At 35.7% G+C, this 21,926-nt stretch overlaps 1 protein-coding gene across 1 annotated transcript; it reads left to right on the forward strand.

Annotated features, from left to right (window-relative positions):
* Window positions 1-8,347: 8,347 nt before the first annotated feature.
* On the forward strand, window positions 8,348-19,380 carry LOC120121241. Its single transcript, XM_039140653.1, has 11 exons — window positions 8,348-8,549; window positions 11,608-11,680; window positions 12,376-12,564; window positions 13,617-13,866; window positions 14,235-14,357; window positions 14,829-14,913; window positions 14,996-15,369; window positions 15,448-17,233; window positions 17,735-17,964; window positions 18,060-18,172; window positions 19,049-19,380. Exons 1-10 carry the CDS (start codon window positions 8,348-8,350, stop codon window positions 18,126-18,128), a joined length of 3,381 nt encoding a protein of 1,126 aa, XP_038996584.1. The 3' UTR covers window positions 18,129-18,172; window positions 19,049-19,380.
* The last annotated feature ends 2,546 nt before the right edge of the window (window positions 19,381-21,926 follow it).

Here is a 21,926-nt window from a genome sequence, read left to right on the forward strand (position 1 = left end):
CCTAAAACCATTCGAACGGTTGGTTTCTTCACTCCGACTGCCGAGGAGACGAACCGACCCCCTATTAAGACATCTTACTCTTCTCTATTTTTTATACATGCAAACCTGCTATTTTTTTGGGTTATTTCGAGACTAAAGACAAAGAAAAACACACAATTACACATTTTTTATTTGTTTATTTCGAAAGAAAACAAAACTAAAGAATGAAAAAAGGGCCACACTTGCTTTTTATTTCATTTGAAAAAAATCGAGAGCCATAACCTCCTCTCTTACATTTTGATTCGGCTTTTATAGCCCTTTTACATATATTTACATAAAAATAATAACTTGTCGGTGTGATAATGCTCTTGTCTTTGCTTCTTATCCCTTATGGCAGTGTCAGTGGCAAAAATTGGCTCTGGCAGCAGCGGTGGCAGCAACAAGTTGCCTAGGGTTATGATGAAACCCTAGGTGAGTTAGGTCGGGTCAGATGGGGTCGCTAGGCTGGTTCGGGTCAGCTCTTGGGCACTGGGCTTGTAACAAGTCACTGGTGGGTTGGATTGGGTTTGTATGTGGGCCTCGAGTTATTAATTAAGGTGAGTTACATTTGGTTCAAGTTTGTAATATAATAATAATATAATAATAATAAAATATTAATATTATGGATGTTGAAAATGGTGATTACAGCTGCCCCTCTTTGCTCATTGTTGTGGAACGAGAATGAAGCAAAGATAAAGCACTATTTTCATCTTGGCCTCTTTATCATACTGCGAAATCTTCGCTGGGAATGTCAATTGTTCTTTTTCTATGAAATTGTCGAGTCATTGCTGCAAATTATGCCATCTTGATTCGTTTTCTTGGCTGAGTCTTCATCTTCAGTTCTTTAAGCTATGGGTTCTTCTCATCATGATTTTTCCACTGGAAATGTTGATCTCTTAAGTGATGCGTTGTGATTCAACTCCATATGTGATGAATCGAGTACCAGAAATGTTGAAAACATCCTACAAAGGTCTTATGGATGGCCCAAAGGTCTTATCATTTGTTCGAAAGTCTAAATGGCCCGAAGGATTTACGCATCATGCTCGAAAGACTTACTAATGGCCCGAAGGACTTACTCAAGAAACCCTTGAAAATCAAGCTTAGTTTCTTAGTTGTCATTCAAGGAACCCCTACATATCAAGTTGGTCCCTCGAGTGAGGTGGAACTGATTCAACTCCATATGTGATAAATGAGTATCAGAAATATTGAAAACATCATGCCGATGGTCTTATGGATGGCCCGAAGTTCTTATTATCTTGCTCGAAAGTCTTATATATGGCCCGAAAGACTTACACATCATGCTCGAAAGACTTACTGATGGCTCGAAGGACTTACTCATCAAGAAACCCTTGAAGATCAAACCTAGTTTCTTAGATGTTATCAAAGAACCCCTACATATCACGTTGGTCCCTTGAGTGAGGTGTTGCTGATTCAACTCCATATGTGATGAATCGAGTATCGAAAATGTTGAAAACATCTTGTCCAAAGGTTTTATGGATGGCCTAAAGGACTTTCATCTTACTTCGAAAGATTATAGATGACCCGAATGATTTAAGCATCATACTGGAAAGACTTACTGATGGCCCGAAGGACTTTCTCATCAAGAAACCCTTGAAAATCAAGCTACGTTTCTTAGTTGTCATCAAAGGACCTCTACATATCACGTTGGTCCCTTGAGCTTAGTTTCTTATAAAAATTCATTGAAATCGTCATAAAGAAACCCCTGAAAATCAGGCTTAGTTTCTTAGTTGTCATCAAGAAACCCTACATACGTGGTCATTCGATCTTAGTTCTTATAAAAATTCATTGAAAATCGTCATAAAAACCTAAAACTCAGGCTTAGTTTCTTTAAAAAATCTTTTGAAAATATCATGTTGTTTGGGTAACGCCCTATATCAAATTAATGATTTTTCTTGAATTGGGCTCTCAATTCTTGAGGTTCTGCCAATCAGAATATAATTCCCTTCATTCAAGGCTTGAATTCTGTCTTTTCTTCTATTTTGTTTTCCAAAAATCTGTAAAGATATGCTTTGATGCATGTGAATGCAATGTATATGTATCTAAATGTAATGCATGACTTTCTTGTATGTGGAAATGTTTATTAATAACCCTGTTTTGACTTCCAAATAAAGATCTCGGTCTTCCTTCACTTGATCACTCTTGTATGGAGTCTGCCCCAACATCAGCATGGTCAAACTAATCATCTGAAACAATCATGTCCCTCATATATTCTATCTTTTGTCTTGCTTCTTCAACATGATTCAGAAGAAGTGCTTCCTCACTTGAATTATTGTTGTGATTAGGTAGATGACTGGGCACTTACACATCTTTGACTTGACCTTCTGATCAGAATTGTTTTTGAGTCATTTGACAACTGTAGCGTGAATGGTTCAATTCAAGATGAGCTCTTTTTGTTTTCATTCTACCCTTGGCACTCCAAGCGACGGGGTCATTCATCATGTCTGTTTGATTCGAATTTGTTATCTTAACGCTATCTGGCTTAGGTAATGCCCATTATAGGTACTCATGGCTCTCTTGTGTCAAAATCTTAATCTCGAATGATCTCTCTCTTGTATCGCTAATCAGTAATTTTAACGAATAGCTTGAAGGCTTCTCTTCACGATGCCACAACCAGATAGACACTTAAGAAGTGATCATAACTGTCTTTCATCTTGCTATGAGCTGTGATATGTGCCACCTTCAACTAAGGCGATCATCTTCTTCTGACAGTGTCACAATGAAGTGTTAGCAGTTCTGTCATCTAGTCTTTATGATCTCGGATTGTCTGCTTTTAAGAAATACTTTATTATTCTGGCATCGTTTGTTTTTTTTCTCTGGTAGAGGCAAAATGAGTCTTACCAGCTTCAAGGACATTCTTCACTTGAGATTGTCCTGTTTGAAATGTTTTTTCCTTTTTTTATGAAAAAATGTTGAATAAAATTCAAAATTATTGTCATTTCAGCTCACAATCAAAACAAATTGTAAAACAAGAGTTCATTGAATATTAAATAAGTCAAATTTTCTTTTAATCATTCAAAAATTATATACATTTGAAAAGTGTAAAGATTAATGCTGATATAAAAGCTAACTTGGGAATGTAATGTGTTTCCGATTAATCTGGGGAAGTAATGTGTTTCAGGTTGGCTTCTTGCGTCCTTGATTCTGGCGTTTTATTGATCTGATAAGGCAACCATTATTTTCTCTTTTGGGAATGTTCACTAGTTCTCAGCCCTCGTAAGCGCTTTTTGGTTGTGTAGTGTTGTATCAAAATGATGTATAAGATCGTCCTTCTGTGCAGTGGTTAACAATCTTCGTGCTCAAGCTGCTTTTTTAGGTTTTCAACTCGAATTCTCTTTTGGTTTCAAGACGTCATCTAAAATTATACATCTTGAACCCTCTTTTTATTATTTTTCCCTATCATACATTAAAATTTTTAGAAAAGTAATTTTTTTCAAGTAAAATTAACCCTGAGGGGCGTAATGAAATCTAAAGATAGTTTATCCACTTAGAAATCCATGTATGATTAGAAGAGACTTTTCAGGTACGTAACGTATGCCAGGGTTCACGGTTATGAAAGAAATGGATAAATAGGCCCAAATAAGTGTTTAAGGGTTACTGAACCAAAGATCAATTCATTCTGCTGTCTTCAATCTTGTCTTGCCTGACTTGAATCTACTCGTGAGTTTTTTTATTTTATTTTGGTGTTCTCTGATCTTCCGGCGAATTGATTCTAGATCTTTGAACAGCTCGTCTTAAAGTATTTGATTGGTTTTATTTCTTCTTTCTTTCTTTCTTTCTTTTCTTTTCTCTATCTTTTTTCTTTTTTTCTTTTTTTCTGTTTTTTTTCTTTATTTTATATTTTATGTCTTTTTTTGCTATATCTTTTCTTCTTTCTCTCTGTATCGTCAACACGATTTGATCTTTGAGCGCTTGTATTTGGTCCACCTTGCGGTATGTCGTTATTTCTCATTTCATCATGACTTGTTCTGTGGCGAAATCTAGATTGGCAATCTTCACTCATGCGAGTAGATGTCCTTCACTTTTGCCCCCAGTGTGGAGGGTGATCCTTGGTTAGGGTTGAATAAGAAAAAACAATATTATAGGGTCAAAAGGGAAAACAAGGGATATATATATATACACACACATATTTTTGAAATGATAAATGAAACAAAGTCGTTCATCATCTCATACATGCAAGTCTTAGTAAAGAGGTACCCCAGGGGGACGAGTTTTTAGAATTAACCTTATTTACATGAAAACAATGTAATTAATGCATAATAGAATTATTTCAATGATTCTCTTTATTTCTTCTTCTTCTATTTGCTCCCAGTATGCCCTAGTTATTTATATTCTCAAAACTTGATCCGCAACACTCCATCTTGTCTTTCTTGCAAGAAAGGTTCTCGTCATACCCCCAGGATTTATTGAGGTTGGGAAATGAATGTTGGTTCTGTGTCTAGGAAAGGAAATGTGCGACTTTAAAGTCGTAATTCTGAAAAGAGGTAATGCTATGGAAAGGTTATTTCTGTCTAGGAAGGTAAAAATACAGGGTTTGGTGCCTCGAGCGGATAAAAGAATGACTTTATTGTTTCGAAGGGAAGTGATTTCAAGGTTAGTCCTTTGGTAGTAACATAGTTCTTTTGGGTAAGGAAACATGCAATGGTTCTTTCAGCTTTGGATGGGGTGTGGAAGGTCTAATCTTGCCATTTGTTAAAGACCCATAATTAATGAAGTAGTAAAACCTTTAATTTATTTGATATTCAAAGAATTACAAGATTAAAACTTGATTATTTGTTCATGACCTTGGAAAACGACATAAGTTTCTTTAAAAACCTTAACAAAAAGTGAGAATAAGGACAAAAACAAGTTCAAACAAGATGCTGCAAATGACATAAAATTTCATGATGGATGAAATGATTTCTGCATAATTAGGATGCCCCATTACTTATATGATGCAGTGGCATTTGATTCAATCAGATATTACATACTGTGCTCTGATGCCCTATTTCAATTCGTCATTCATTGTTCAACCAACTCTTGAGTTAACGTTCCATTATTGACGAGCATCTATATTTCTTTCATCAATGGACCATAACTCCCTGTAGAATTCCCAGTGCCCCCATGTGGAAATCACAAACACTGTCTTCGTCATAAATATGACCAGAAGGGTTCAACATTACTTTCATCGGTCTCGGAGTGATATGTTGACTTTTAACAAGATGTCAGAATAATTCTGATATGGATGTTTGAAACACCTCCAACGCTTTTCTAACTCAAGGAATCTTCTTTGGTCGATCTGAGTGATTAGTTGTTCTTCCTCATTTACGGCTGTGGGGCTTTATACGTGACATTTATTTACCTCACTATCTTTTGATTTTTTTTAGTAGTTGATCTTTCGGAGGCAATCTTTAAATTCCCCTTGGTAATTAAATACTCGTTCCTACTTGACACAAGATTTTCAAAATCATTCGTTGAATCTGTAAGCAACAACTCAAAGAAATAATCCGGAAGGGTGCTATGAAACATACATGACATTTCCTTTTTTAGATCAGATGATGTACTTGAGCTGCCATGCTTCTTCATCTCAGTGCGTATTCTCTAAAGCCTTTAGTAGCTTTCATCTTCAATTTATGGAGATCTTGATTATTTTGACATATTTGTATTAATCCAAGAAAGCATTGGCCAAATCGATCCATGACTTAGTTTTCTCTCTGCTCAAGCGGTTACACCACACCATTGCTGGTCCAGTAAGACTGTCGTGGAAGCAATGAATCATCAAATCATTGTCATTGAAATACCTCTCCATATTTCTGGAGAACATCTTCAAATATATTAAAGGGCAACTGGTACCATTATACTTTTCAAAATCAGATACCCTAAACTCATAGAGAATAACCAAGGTGGGGACTAAGTTTATCTCTCTCGCGTCTAAGTTTTCACGGGATGCCTCACTAGCTTTTATTACCTCAATCGACCCTTCTAATGCTTAATTTTTCCTTTGACATGCTCAGTGACCGTGTGATCTTTCCCTTATCCCAACAGGATTTCCCAGGGTGGTCAACCAACCTTGATGTTGCAATTTGTTGACGTCTTTCAGCAGACACATTTTATCGATTAATAACCAATGTAGCCAGTACTCCAATCATCTGACCCAATACTTCTTCTTGAGAGATTAAGGCTTAACTCATCATTCTCTGTTGCAGCATGGCCATTTGACATCGTATTTGATCTCGTAACTCTCCTTAGGACTTCTCTATTTCTTCTAACCTCTTATCCATCGAGAGTGGAAGAGAAATATAAATGGGTGATCTTGGTATTATTGTCATGTAACCTTTTAAAAATTAATCTGATGATTTTTTATATTAGAAATGTATAAAAATTAAATTAAAATAAATGCAATGCATATAAAAGAAAGGTGTCAATCCAGAGTAACCATCTTAAAATGATTTTCATTGATCACAAAAGGTTTCAGTACATCGAATAACCAAGCTACAGATAATGAATAGCTTTAGCTCCTAATTTTTCTATGTCATTTAGGAGCCAAGTTATCTTCTAGGTATGGTATGGTGCTGAGCCATCAATATGCGTCAAATCCCTTGCAAATACAGCTAAGTTGACCAACTTGTGAGCGACGTTGCTTTCTTGAGTAATCGCCTCATTCATTGAGTTGTCTTTTTTCTCCAGTTTACATTTCAACTCTTGAAACTGTAGGCGATATTGGCCATTTTCTTTCTTAAAAGATTCGACATGGTCATAAAGTTCTCGTGCAAAGTTCTTACAGTCAACTATCAACTCAGTCAATGTTTTATTTTCAGCTTTACTAGCTTCTAGCTTGGTTTATGAGTCGATGAAAGCGATTGTCCACAATTTATTCTTCTTTTGCTAAAGCCCCAAATTTTGTAAGGCTGCCCTACGTTTGCCTTCTTCAATATGCAGATCTCAAAAGTACTTCTTAGCCCATCCTTCATGCATTTTGCAATTCTTTTCCATCGTTTAACATCATTCTTCAATTTAGAGGCCTCTTTTTCCCATTCCTCCGGGTATTGCCTAAACCCATACTTTGGAAGGCTTGATTGATTTTGTAAAAACCATCTTTCACGGCTTCTAATTCTTTGTTCATAATGTCTTTTTCGCTCTGCAACTGATGTATTTGAGCTTCTTATTTCAGCAAATGCTCTTTAATTTCGTTATTCTCACTGATGTTTTTTTCCTTGGACTCCATTGGCTTCACTTTAACTAGATGTTCGGCTTCTAATTCTTTGTTCATAATGTCTTTTTCACTCTGCAGCTGATGTATTTGAGCTTCGTATTTCAGCAAATGCTCTTTAATTTGGTTATTCTCACTGATGCTTTTGTCCTTGGACTCCATTGGCTTCACTTTAACTAGATGTTTGGTTATTGAACTAGGATGACCTTTCTTCTCGAATTCCAATATACCATGCTCTATCAGACAATAAACTCAACACTTGAAGGCAACACAGGTAACGATATAATGTCCTTGAGCTCCTACGTGATATTTACAGTTGGCATTGGCATTGTACCAGTCTAGATACGGAAGTTGCATAGGTTTCACATACTGCGAGGTCACTTCTCATGCTTATAGCAACTTACTGTACAAATCTCCATATGCGATAGAAACAATATCAAAGTCAGGTTCACTCTCTCCTACCTCTCGGTCATTCATGAGGCACGTCTCCCGTTTGAAGTGATTATGTGTTTTATCTTCCTCTATCTTTCCTTGAAATTTAACAGTTGTCACTATTTCTTTTGTACCTCCTGATAACTTGTTGATGAGGGCAATAATTGCACAAGGCTCCTTAAGTTTGCTTGGGTCACTTTGTTCACAAGTAGCATCTTGTGTTACAGTTTTATTTTGTCGAGTTCTTTCTCTTTTTGCGCAGAAACCTCTTTTCCTTTGACTAACATAGTTATTTTATCTATCATCTTGGACATTTGTTCCCTCATTTTCTGCAATTCTCTTTGTTATTCATCATACATACGATCTTTGGACGTATAACTCCCTACTTTTATCGGAACTTCTTTCGAATGCCATTTCTTGGCTGTATTGCGGTTTACCTGATTATGAAACCCCTTGTCCATGATAAAAACCTTTTAATTGGTGACTACTCGGAATTGACACCCTTTTGTGTATGTTATGACCATATGATACAAGAAAGAGAAAGGCAAAAAGAAAACAAGTTAAGACGTATAAAAACAAGTAAGGTATAAAGGTAAATGCAAAAGTAAGAAATGCAAATGCGGATGCAAATGCAATGAAGGGACTGGTCCCAAAATAACTGTTCTTATAATAATTCTCAAAAAACTGACAATGTCTCGGTACACTAGGAAAGTGAAGATCTGGTCCATCTGTAAGTCGCCTAGCTCCTGCGAGCATCATGGCACTGCATCATCTTCAAATCTTCTACTTCATCTCCTACTTCTAGAAATCTTTCGAGCTGGTTCACGATCTTCAACTATTGGTTTCGGCGTTGAATCATCTCGAGTCCGACTTGTTACCTCAGCAGACAAATGTTTGGATCGTCTCCTTAGAAGATAGACTCCCTCTAGCTCCTACTTTATCTCTTACTTCCAGAAATCTTTCGAGCTGGTTCGTGATCTTCAACTGTTGGCTTCAGTATTGAATCATCTCGAGTTCAACTTGTTACCTTAGCAGGTGAATGTCTGGCTTGTCTCTTTAGTAGGTAGACTCTCTCTTGAGCTTCTCGATCTTCGTGGATCATCTTCGAAATCCTACCGATCCCAACGAAAGGCATTACCACGGGCATTTTTTTCAAGAACCTTCTAAATGATAAGTAATTTAGGGATCAATACCTTTGAATGGTATGTCATGTTCATGCAAAATTGCAATAAGAGCAGACAAAAGGAAATCAATGTTAGAAGAAACATGAAAAAAAGAATCAAGTTAGTTGAAATGATTAGTCCAAGAAATGTAATCTGAGAAATATAATTAATTATGACTCAAAGCTGAGACTAAAAAATAAAGCATACAAAGAAAATTAATAATCCTAACCACATGCATTCTAGCTCTCATAGGTTGTCCACATAGCTCTAGCGGGGTCAATTTACTAAATTCTCTATATGAGGTTGGTTCTAGCAACGGGTTCCCAAGCCATTTTACAACGTGCTATGGTTGACCCTGATTCTAGCCCATTACAGACTTCCGAATCGGGTTCGGCTCAAGGGATCACACCACTAAAAGCGTACCTCGGATCTGATATCCAGATAGGCAACTTAGGATGCTCTCAAGAGATACTTTATCAGACCCACACAAGGAAGCCCAATGCTCCTCGTGAGGTGTGACGTTTCTCCCTACTTAGGTAAACCTGTTTGAGCTCAATTTAAAGCTATGATATGCAACAATCTTAAATAATTTCACGAAAGTGTAAGCATTAATCAGAGAGAAAATCTATTTTTTCTTTTGAAAATACATAATAAACTGTAAATTAAATAAGACCGAACTCGTAATTTCCAAAATAATAAATATATGGTAACCACTCGTGGCTCGATTCTCAAGTTGTTTTTTAAAAAAACAAAAGTCCCCAGTGGAGTCACCAAGCTGTCAACATCATTTTTCGCCCAGCCGGGGAAAGACCTATACTGACTCGGGGGTTTTTTCTTTGAAAATATTTATCGAAATGTGAGGAGTTGCCACCAATCATTTAAGGTGCGATTGGTACACCATAAAAACTGAGTGATTTTAATAAAACATTTTATTTTCATCTAAATACCGAGTTTTGGAGTCTGCGAAAAACCATAAATCAGATTCGGGAGTCAATTACACGTGGGGAATGATTAACACCCCCACAAGCGCCCAAAAATTGGTACCTAGTTGTTCACCCTATATTTAAAATCGAATATTTTGAGTTCGATCTTTATTTAACTTGAAAATCATTATGGATGCAAAGTTTGAAATGGGTATTCGTTTATTGAGACCGGTATACGGGAGATAAGCTATTGTGCTAAATAACCGAATATTGCCTAATTTTTAGAAAACATGACGCGGGTTTTAAAAGGATGTCGACTTATTTAGGGAATTACCAGTAGTCACCCCCTGAGCATGATTACGGGAGATATACTATTAATTCCTTAATAAGTGAACATTGCCTTAGATTTATAAAAACAATGCGATCGAGCAAAATTTTATTTATTCTGATTATACTAAAAGTAAATTAAGGCGTTTTCTAACTTACGGTGACAATTATGAAAATTAAAGAACCTAGGGACTTAAATCTAAAAACGTAGGCTCTAATATTAATCCTATTTGATTTTAATTAATTATTGAGTCGAATAACCGAAATGGTCCCTTGAGCTTTTAAGCGATAGCCACTCCGAATTATCCCCTAAATTAAAAACTAATTGAAATCTAAGTTAAAATGGAGGCTCTATTTAACCTTTTTAATTATGTCAATATTAAGACTCTAATATAAGTTTAGGGACTAAAATGGTTAAGGTCTAAAATACTGAGTTGTAAAAGATTTAAAAGTTTGGGACCTAAATTAATGATTTCTAAAGATAGGGACTAATTAAAATAAATTAAAATTTAAAGATTAATTCGAAATAAAATAAAATAACAATGACTAAAATGCAAGAAAATAAAAGTTAGTAATTAAATGAGAAATAAATAGTGACCAAAATGCAAAAATTAAAATAACAGTGGCTAAATCAAAAACTAACAGTGACTAAATTAAAATAAAACAAAACAGAATAATAAAATTGCAATAAATTAGAAACGAAAGGTCTAGTGACAAAAATGTAAAACACGGTAAAGTTTGGGGGACTAAAACAATGAATTTACCAAAAAATTAAATCATGCATAGTAGAAAGGGAAAATATCAATTTTGGTCTCTAAAGGGACCATCTAAAGGGACCAAAATAAAAAACATGACAAAGATAGAGGCACTTAAGATGCAATTATACCATTGCTATAGATTATATATACCACCCTTTAGACTTTTTTGTTTCATTTTCACCCAAACACACAAAAACAAATCGAGTGCTCTCCCAAACCCCTCGGTCGGCCCCCTGCCGACCGCCCTGTATAGCCCCCGGTCTCTAGCCGCCGCACACGATGGCTGGAAAACACCGAATCCTCCCTAAAACAACCTAAATCACTAGATCTACCTCCCTACACCCGAATCCTAGGCTAGAACCCCTTAAAAGTCCCTAAATATCCCCTAAAACCATTCGAACGATTGGGCTTCCCTTCTCTCTGGCTGTCGAGGAGACGAACCGACACCCCCTGATAAGACATCTTTCTCTTCTCTTTTTTTAATACATGCAAACCTACTGTTTTTTTTTATTTCGAGACTAAGACAAAGAAAAACACACTGTTACACATTTTTTTATTTGTTATTTACTCTTATTTCGAAAGATAACAAAACTAAAGAAGGAAAAAAGGGCCACCTTTGCTTTTTATTTCGTATGGAAAAAAAACCGAGAGCCAGAACCTCCTCTTTTTACATTTTGATTCAGCTTTTATAACCTCTTTTACATAGATTTACATAAAAACTAATAGCAACTTGTTGGTGTGATGATGCTCCTATCTTTGCTTCTTATCCTTTATGACAGTGTCAGTGGCAGAAACTGGCTCTGGTGGTAGCGACGACAGCAGCAAGTTGCCTAGGGTTATGATGAAACCTAGGTGAGTTGGGTCGGGTCGGATCCGGGTCGTTGGGTTGGTTCGGGTCAGCTCTTGGGCATTGGGCTTGTAACGGGTCACTGGTGGCCTGCTGGATTGGGTCGGTTGGCTGGGTTTTGTATGTGGGCCTCAGGTTTTTGATTGGGGTAAGTTGCATTTGGTTTAATAATATAAATGATTAACATTTTACTTTTCTAAATTTGGTGACTAAAAAGAAAAAAAACACATATGAAACAAAATTTAATATCTCGATAGTTAGTTACCTATTAATTTTTACGGTAAATTAAGTATTTAATCATTCATTATTCTTGAGATTTTGTTTTGGGCTTTGATTATCTAACTATTTTTTAAAAAATTATATCTAAATTTTTGTTTTGGTCATCCGCTTTTAAAATAAATAAAACTGTTTACATGATTTTTTTCATTGATGATGTGGCACTATCTTATGGTGACACATCGACATCACCATTAATTTTCGAACAATGGATGATCAAAACTTAATGTTATATATGATTTTAAAGAAAAGGAAGGATGATCAAAACGAAACCGTAAGAATAGATGATGACTAAATACTCAATTTACCATAATTTTTAATAAGCCATACAAAGAAGCGAGGCCTAGGAGGCCCAAATCTTAGAAAACCGCTGGCCCATCTTCACCGCTGAAGCAGAAAACTAATAGTGTTACGGCCTCGAAAGTACATATACACGGCTACAAAATGGAGCTGACAATGTCAAACAAAGAAGTCGGGTTTCAAATTCGAACGAGTTTCGTTCGACTCAGTTGGTATTGGGTTCGAGAGTAGCACTGCGAGAAGGCGCTGGTGCTGCAATGAGAGAAGAGGTCAATAGCTCTGGTCGAACCATGGATCCCACTCCTGCTGCGAGGTACCAACTCTTGCTACTCTCTCCCTTTACTTGCTTTTTCGATCTCAATTCTCTTAAGTTAGGGTGTCCCCTATTTTTGGTGAATGTTACTTTTTTTTAATGTTTCCCGACGTGATTGTTCGGGTTAGAGCTAGGTTTTTTTTGGCTGTTTTTACCAGCTGTGAAAAGCGGGGTGAGAAGAAGATTGGGAATTACAGATTGGGTTATTTTAATTTTGGAAGGAAAATGGTTGTGAGTTTATTAGAGGAAGGTTTCATGTTGCTGCGAAGTTAAAAAAACAAGTCATAAGTTTTGGGTTTTGTCTAGAGATCCTAAATTTGAGCTTTGGCGCACATTTGGTTGAATCCAAATAAGGAAAAAAGGAAAATTGAAATCATTAAATTTAGCTCTGTTTTCATTTCTCTGCCCGAAAAGAAGAAGAAGAAGAAGGAAGCTTTTGCCTTTGGAAATCTTAACTAGGTCACTTGGTTAATGTATGTATTCTTATACACTTAATCACGGCTTCCTAAGGAAGTGATGATGATGTATAAAAATAATATATTTCATCTTTCTATGGTTGTTTTCCAATCTGCTAAGTCATTATTTATGCTATTTTGGGATTATTTTATTGGTAGAGGATGGAAACTGGATCTACGTAACTACCTGTCATTTCATTAGCAGGAAAGTTTTTCTTACTGTTAAAGAACCAACCTACAAGGAATATGTTAACTTTCTCTGGGGCTAGACTACCAAAGTGCCTTATACCATTTTGGGCGAGGCACATTTGATCAACCCCACGCTCGTGCCCACCTTGACAATGGATTTTTGTAAGGCGATAGGCACAAAAAAGCCCTCCTAAATTGAAGTTTTCTTTAGTTTATTTTTTTATTGATTGTATCTTTATTAGTATACAAAATAATTGATGGTTTCAACTCTCTACTTTCAATGGTAGAGTATTCCACAATAGAAAGAAGAAAACCGTGCATACTGACCAACTTGAGAAATAGTCCTCTCTTTATATCACATTAAGAATTATGAAGAAAGAAAAAATGACACTTCTTGCTCTTTATCAGTTCTGCTGGGGCATCCTCACCAGCTGTTCAAGCAAATCTTGGCAGTGTAGATTGGTCTGGTCCTGGTCAAAATTCCAAAGCAGCTTCTCAGTCTTGTGTTGGATCGCAAGCTCCACGGGTTTCACTCAGTACTAGTGCTGGTGGCTCTGCCCTTGGATCATCAAGAACTTCATGTCGACCATGGGAAAGAGGGGATCTTCTCAGGCGTTTGGCTACATTTAAGCCTATGAATTGGTTGGGGAAACCTAAGGTACGCAATTGACCAGCTGCTGAATCTCCTTGGTAGAAATTTATCCCTGTAGAGTTTGCATGTTGTGTGACATGGCCCCCTCCCCTCTTTATGTATTGATCTTTGATATTCATCACAGTTGGGTAGTCTACCTATCACAAAGGACAGCATGGATACACCTTGTCATTTAATCTTCTAAGTTTCTCCTTGGTGGTAAAATGCTTGCATATTCATTGAGTCCAGCGCTTAAATGGTTAGCCTAAAATCATTTTCAAATGTGTGATTAGCTGCTGTAAAAATCATTGGCTTGTGCTTATTTACGCGCTGGACAAATTGGTGAGCTTAATCTGATCTCAAGACAAATTGCTCTTTTTTCAAAATAATTGTAGGTTGCCAGATCATTGGCTTGTGCTCAGAGAGGTTGGATAAATATAGATGTTGATAAAATTGAATGTGAAACTTGTGGGGCATGCCTGCATTTTGCATCCTCTCCATCCTGGCTGCTTCTGAAGGTTAGCTACTGTAATTCGACTATTTCCTTTCCTTTACTTGCAGCTTCCCGGGATATATAATCATTGTAGTAATATCATCACAAATATCAAACTTTTCTACGTAATGATGCTTTGGGAAGTGCTTAATTATATATAAGAAAAGACGAGCAACATTGTAATTGACATATACACAAATCATTTAATTTCCCGCACAATTATTTTCTATTAATTGTGCTTATAGTAAACTTTAGTTCTTTGCCTGTCTAAGGAATATGAGAGAAAAATAAATTACAAGAAACCTTTGTGCTTTCTTTTCTGTATATGTTTCTAAGTGATTGATTCTAAATACTTTCTTTTGCTCATTCATTTTTATTACATCAGTGAGGGAATTGATGAAGTGAACCATTTGTGTTTGTTTGATTTCTAATTGGTGTTGCATTAGCTTTTACTTATAGTGGTATGGCAGAAGCTGTAACAGTTGTTTTGGTTTAGGTAACTGAACTGTTTTGGGTGGTTTGGCTGTCTGAACTTGAAGTTAATATTATTGATTATGTTTCATCTACTTGTGTATGTGTTGGTTGGGGGGGGGGGAGGGGTCTTGCAGTACATTTCTAAAGGTACAATATGTTTTGGTCTCTTTTCTTCCTTCTCTCTAATAGTATTGATCTCTCTCTCGCGTGCGTTTGAAGTTGAGGATGCTGGTGAGGCCTTTTCCAAGCAGCTGGATGTTGGTCACAAAGTTGCTTGTCCTTGGAGAGGAAACAGCTGTCCAGAAAGTTTGGTCCAATTCCCTCCAACACCCCAGTCTGCACTAATTGCTGGATACAAGGATAGATGTGATGTACATATGCAGTTTCAGTCTCTTCCTGTAATTGCTGCATCTGCAATGGAGCATATGCGAGCTTCTCGGGGTCCACAGGTTGATCGCCTTCTATCCCTGTTGCAGAATTGTATGGCGGAGTTCGAATCCAGATCAGAGAGTGTACCAGAACTTGATATTACTCGAGATGGTGCATTTTGTCTGTACTCTCATGTAAGATATTTTAATGTGTTTTTATATGCTGGTAATTGGCACTGTTACTGTGTTCTTATGTGCTTTACCATGTAACAGTCTCAAAAGCTCATAAGCTTGTGTGGATGGGAGCCAAGATGGCTTCTAAATGTTCAAGACTGTGAAGAACATTCTGCTCAATCGGCTAGAAATGGGTGCTCATTTGCTGCTAGCAGAGCTCAAGTCCCTCTTTCACAGGATCCTGGACCAAGCAAAAATGCTCTTGCTTCTTCAGCCAAGGACACTGGGAAAAAGAAATTATTAGTCGTGGAGTCTAGATCTTCGTTCAGGTTGCCCTTGTTAGACTGTAGCTTATGTGGTGCTACTGTCAGGATATTGGATTTTTTAACTGTTCCTCGACCTGCTCATGTTGCTTCTAACAACATTGATATCCCTGATACAAGCAAGAAAATGGGATTGACACGTGGACTTAGTGCAGCCAGTGGAATTAGTGGTTGGGGTGCTGCTGATGATCCAGAGAAAGAACCAACTGAAGACCGTGATGAAGTAGGAACAACTGATGAGAGAAAATTGGAGCCAAAAACAAATGTTGATTTGAATCTTACAATGGCAGGGGGTCCGTCTTTCAATATGTTGGGTAGAACCACACCGTCCATAAATATGAATGACGCAGACATGGATCAGGATCTAATAACTGGGCAACCATCAGGTAGCGAGGTTGGTGATCGAGCAGCTTCTTATGAATCAAGGGGTCCCAGTCCTCGCAAGCGAAGCTTGGAAATAGGTACCAGTTCATATGATAGGCCACAGTTACGCCCACAACAGACTGATAGTATTGAAGAAACTGTCACTGACCGTGATGGTGACAAATTCAATGATTGCAGACAATATTCTGCCGGGCCTTCAAAACGTGCTCGTGATTTAGATGTTTTTGATACTTTCTGCTCACCATATCCAAGAGATTCCTCTGATGCAGGCCCAAGCCATTCAGTGGATTTTGAAACTTATGGCGATGGTAGCAATAGAGCTGCTCTGTTTAAGCAAGGAAGTAACCAGATTACTGAAATCCCATCAGCCAGAGATTCAATGCGTGCGTCCTCTGTCATTGCAATGGATACTTTGTGTCACAGTGCTGATGGTGACTCTATGGAAAGTGTCGAAAATTATCGTGGAGATGTTGATGATATTCATTTTCCCTCTTCTAGTACTTATGGCCACATTGACATGAATGAAACGTCAGAGTTGAATTATAGTAATCAAGCTCAGCAGAGTATTTGTTTCCAACCAGCCGCTGAAGAAGTTCCAGGTGAAATGGGCATCAGTAGTACAAATGACAGTGAGGAAATTTTCAATGCTGAAACTGTGACAGCACAGGCTAGGGATGGGTTTAGTTTTGGTATTAGTGGGGGGAGTGTTGGTATGTGTGCCAGCCATGAAGCTGAAATTCATGGAGCAGATGTCTCTGTTCATAGAACAGATAGTGTAGTTGGTGATGTAGAACCCAGAATGGAAGATGCTGAAAATCTGGGTCAAACCGGTGAATCTGCTCCAGATACTGGGTTGATGGATGAGGTCGTTCCTGGTGGAATAAATAGGGAGGATCCTCATGGTGATAGCCAGGAAATGTTGTCTCGCTCCTTGGGAAGGGATGATAGTGGTTCAAAAGTTGATGGTTCTACCAAGGCAGAGTCTGTTGAAAGTGGTGAAAAGATAAGCCAAAGCTGCAGATTAGTCCCAGATAACAGTGCTCATCCTTCTCTTTCCTGCAATGCTAATATGTACTCTGGTAATGGAACACCCAAGAAAGAGACAAAAGATGCTGGAAAATCTTCCATAAACAATTGTCCAGAGCTAGAGTCGGATTATGCTATTGCAAATGGAATAGGTAAACTCTATGTGCATTAACTGGTATATCCAAGCCATAAAACTTGCATGGATCTACTTCTAAGGCTCTTTGTTGCTGAGGTATGATGTAATTTTTCTTCAGATTAAATTAGGTTTCATGGTAACCCCTGTAGTTTGCTTCTCAATTTCTTTCACTCTGCTGCTGAATCAGTGAGAATGAGCTATTCTCGGGAACATAACAATTTGTCTTCTGGGCTGGAATTGATTAAAATTTTCTGGATCATGTACTTATTTCTATTGTTTGCTAGATCTATATTCAACATTTAGCACTTCACCCTATGTGCATGGAAATGTGCGCCAATTCAATTCTAATTGATGTTACATTTTCTGTTTAGTCATATCCAACTTTTTGTTTGTATCGAAGTTCATGTTTCACTCAACTGTATGACATTTTGAAGGTGTTTTCAATGAAGCTGGTTCTCATTTTCCATTTCTCCTTTTTTCTCTACCGGATGCCTTATGAAGACTATTTGTGTTTTAGGCCTACCAAAAGGAGAAAGCAATTATGAAGCAGTAGAATTTGATCCAATTATTCATCACAACCAATTCTGCCCCTGGGTGAATGGAACAGTTGCTGCTGCTGGCTGTAGTAGCACCAGTGGTGATGTTGTTGCAATTTGTGGATGGCAGCTGACCTTGGATGCCCTGTGGTCACAGGGGCAATTTCCTGCGCAGACAGTACAATCTGAGTCAGCAGCATCGTTGTATAAGGTTTGTTGTCTTGATAATGAAATATGGTGGATATGGGCCCATAGGCTACTACAGTTGTCTCTTCATTTCCTCAACTATTGCCAATTTTCTTGCAGGATGAACACCAAACTCTTGGTAAAAGGCTCCATCGACGGCGTCCTATGAACAAAAATCACAGGCAGTAACATGACCACAGGCAGTAACATGACGTGCAAATACACCTGCAATGGTTAGTAAGTATGTCACTTATGTAAAATGATTGGTTGTAGCTTCTAATCATGCATGTTTCTTCATGTAATCCTAGTTTTAATTGAATTTGGATCATATATATACATTTTTGTGTGTGTATTTTTCTTTCTTTTTTTTCAATATGAAAAGTAGTTGAAAATAACTATATTTTATTCTGGTCCATACCTACACCGAATGCTATGTCCAAATCTATATTTTATTCATATGTATACATTTGCGTGTGTTTGTGTATTTTTCTTTCTTTTTATTCAATATGAAAAGTAGTTGAAAATAAGGTTCTGTTTCAAAGGGGAGTGATTATTTGTGCTAGTTTTTATGCAATTAATTGTTGATTACACAACTATTACAAACATTTCTTTTGGCAGGAACTGAAAGTTCTTTAAGTACGTTTGACTATTTTAGAAAGATCTTGTTGACACCAAAATGGAAGAACTTTGACTATAAACGTAATGCTCTTGTGAGAATTATGGCATAATCTGAATTTCTAAATGTTGTGAATTACTCGACTTTCTATATAACAATTAAATGAAATATGTGGTTTGGAGCTGAAGTTTTGAAAGTCTAAATGCTGAACATAGGTTATTGATGTGGCCAAACCCAAAAGGTTACAAGAAAATACAAGGGAAAACACTCAAAGAGACGGAACCATATTTATATATATGAGCATTATGCATTTAGTGTCCCAGAGTTAAATATAGCAACAAAGGCAACCTTCTTTCGAACTCTATTAAAAATCGGAAAAAGATGTTCATTAACATGCATACATGTTCAATTGGCATCTCCAAGACGTTCATTATTTCCAATGATTTTATAGTCTGGAGCATGTTATTACAAGTTATTTCACCACTTCTGTGAGTGGAACAAGAAATTTGGACAAATTACTGCAAATGTGATTGTTTCCATGATAGGGCCCTGCTGTTATGGCTTACCCTTGGGTTTGATCTTCATGTTGTATGTGATTGCCAATGTCATGTAGCTCAACGGCTGGAGCAAATTGGAAAAGCTTTGTCAGCCACCGGAAAGTTCATTCTTATCTCATGGTTAAGTACTGTGTTAATACTTGCATAGATGATCTATATTTGTGTCTCTTAGCTGGTTCTTTTCAGCATTATGAATATTGTTACTATTAGTCTTCACTATCAGTGACGTGACAGTGAACATTGCTGTTAAGAACAAAGCCTTTTTTTTCTCTCAAGACTCTTCTACTCGTGTTTTGGGCTGTTTCATAAATAATATAAACTTAGTAGTCTCAACCTTAAATAAGATTTGAAATGGTACTTAAAGTTTATACAAAGCTGGTATTTGATCAATCTTGGCATGACGTATAGGATGATATTCTAATTCATCATATATGTTTCCCTCGCCCTTTCTGAACTCTATAAATACATTCGATTGTTCGACGAAAACGGTTTGAAATGGTTACACATGATTCTTAAACTCTTAAAATGGAAAATTAATACTCCCTCCGTTCCATTACTTATCTTATATTAACTATGCGTATAGTTTTAGGAGGTACATTTAATTAAGGGAAATGATAAAATTATCAATGAAAAGTGATTGATAGATTTGATAATTATTTTGATAAGTGTAAAAAAAGGAGACATATAAGAGTTAAAAATAAAATATAAGTGTTGTTGTTTGTTGATTTTTTTATAAGATATTTCGAACGTGATAATTTTAAAAATTAAAATATACACCTTTAATTTAATTTAATGGGACGGAAGGAATAATTTAACGTAGTCGAGTTTAATGATTATAGTGATGGCAATAGACTGGGATGGTTCATGGTCTACTCCGAATCCACTCAACTAATCTGAAGGAAACTTTGCTTCATCTAATCATAACTCAATTCAATACATCATACAAATATGACCAGTTTTCAGACAAGAAGCTTACTTATCTGTCCTCACCATGTCTGCAACAGCAATCCAATCTTCAGCGTTTTTATTATATATATAAAAAAAGGAAAATTCTACCGTGCTCGGCGAGGGACGATGAGCACCAATGACGATGAACATCGATAAATTAATTTGTAAAATGATAAAATTATAAGGTACTGAACGTATAATTATATTTTAGTTAAAAATGTAATTGTAATTTTAAATAAATCACAATATTAATTACATTGTGTTTTTAATATTTTTGGGTAAATTACAAGTTTAGTATCTAAAGTTTCTCTTTTAGTATGTTTTTGTACTTGAACTTTCAATTTTTACAATAACGATTAGCATCAATAACGATGAGCATCTTTAAATTAATTTATAAAACGATAAAATTATAAGGTACTCAACGTATACTTATATTTTAGTTAAAAATGTAATTGTAATTATAAATAAATCAGAATATTAATTACATTGTGTTTTTAATATTTTTGGGTAAATTACAAGTTTTGTATCTAAAGTTTGACTTTTAGTACGATTTAGTACTTAAACTTTTAATTTTTACAAAATTATACCTAATGTTAGTTTTTGTTTCATTTTACTATCTTACCATTAAAAGCTTCCGCATCATCAATCAAATATTAATTTTTATTATTGTGTCACTACCCTATTAAAATAAAATTTAGGCTATTATGCTGGCATGGAATTTGAACCCACACCCTCTTAGGCGGAAGGGATAAAGCTGGGCCATTGAGCTAAGCAAGTTATTACCTTTTCACCAAAAACTATATTTAATTTATACTTTATTGCCACCACAAAACAAGATATTTTAATTAAAAACTAGGACTCAAACTTATGATTTCTCCCCCAAGAAAAAATAGTGCTCAGCCATTAAGCTAGTATATGAAATTGGTCATGTATCATCAAATTTATATTTATTTTATATAATTATTTAGTTAAAGACTAAAATATTAATTTATTTAAAAATATAAAATATTTTTAGTATAAACTATATAAAATATTAAATCATTAAATTTATATTATATGATCATAAATAAATATTTTAAATTGAATTTTAAAAAAAAATTAATATTGATTTTTAAAAAAACATATATTTAATTATTTTTATTCTAAAAATAAAGCTGAAATAATTTAATTTTTAATTAAATAATTTGGTTTATAATTATAAATGTTTTATAATTTTTCAATAAATTAATATTTTAGTCTTTAATTAAACAATTATATAAAATAAATATCAAATTGATGATATATGACCAATTTAATATATTTGCTTAATGACTTAACACTAATTTTTCTTGGGGAGAATCCTAAGTATGAGGGTAGTTTTAATTAAAATATCTTGTGCAGTGGTGGTAATGAAGTATAAATCAAATAGAGATTTTGGTGAAAAGGTAATAAATACCTTGCTTAGCTCAGTGGCTAAGCTCTCTTACATCTGCCCAGGAGGGAGTGGCTTCAAATCTCTTTCCAAGCAACAATAGTGTTAATTTTATTTCAATAGGATGGTGACACATGTCATCACCCTATTGGTTAAATAAAAATAATAAAAATTAATATTTGATTGCTTAAAATTATCACACCATACAAAAATTAAATATTAAATATGATTTTGTAAAACTTAAAAGTGCATGTACTAAAATATACTAAAAGTGAAACTTTAGGTACTAAACTTGTAATTTACTCAAACGTTGAGTACCTTATAAATTTATTGTTTTACAAATTAATTTATCGGTGTTTAGCGTTATTTGTGCTCATCGCCGCGAACTTTAGTGGCGCTATTATTCATCCTTAAAAAAACCTCTAAAAATTCATTTATTATACAAATAACCCTCA

Source organism: Hibiscus syriacus, unplaced genomic scaffold (assembly GCF_006381635.1).
Source record: "Hibiscus syriacus cultivar Baekdansim isolate YM2019G1 unplaced genomic scaffold, ASM638163v2 tig00110365_pilon, whole genome shotgun sequence".
Classification (NCBI taxonomy): domain Eukaryota; kingdom Viridiplantae; phylum Streptophyta; class Magnoliopsida; order Malvales; family Malvaceae; genus Hibiscus; species Hibiscus syriacus.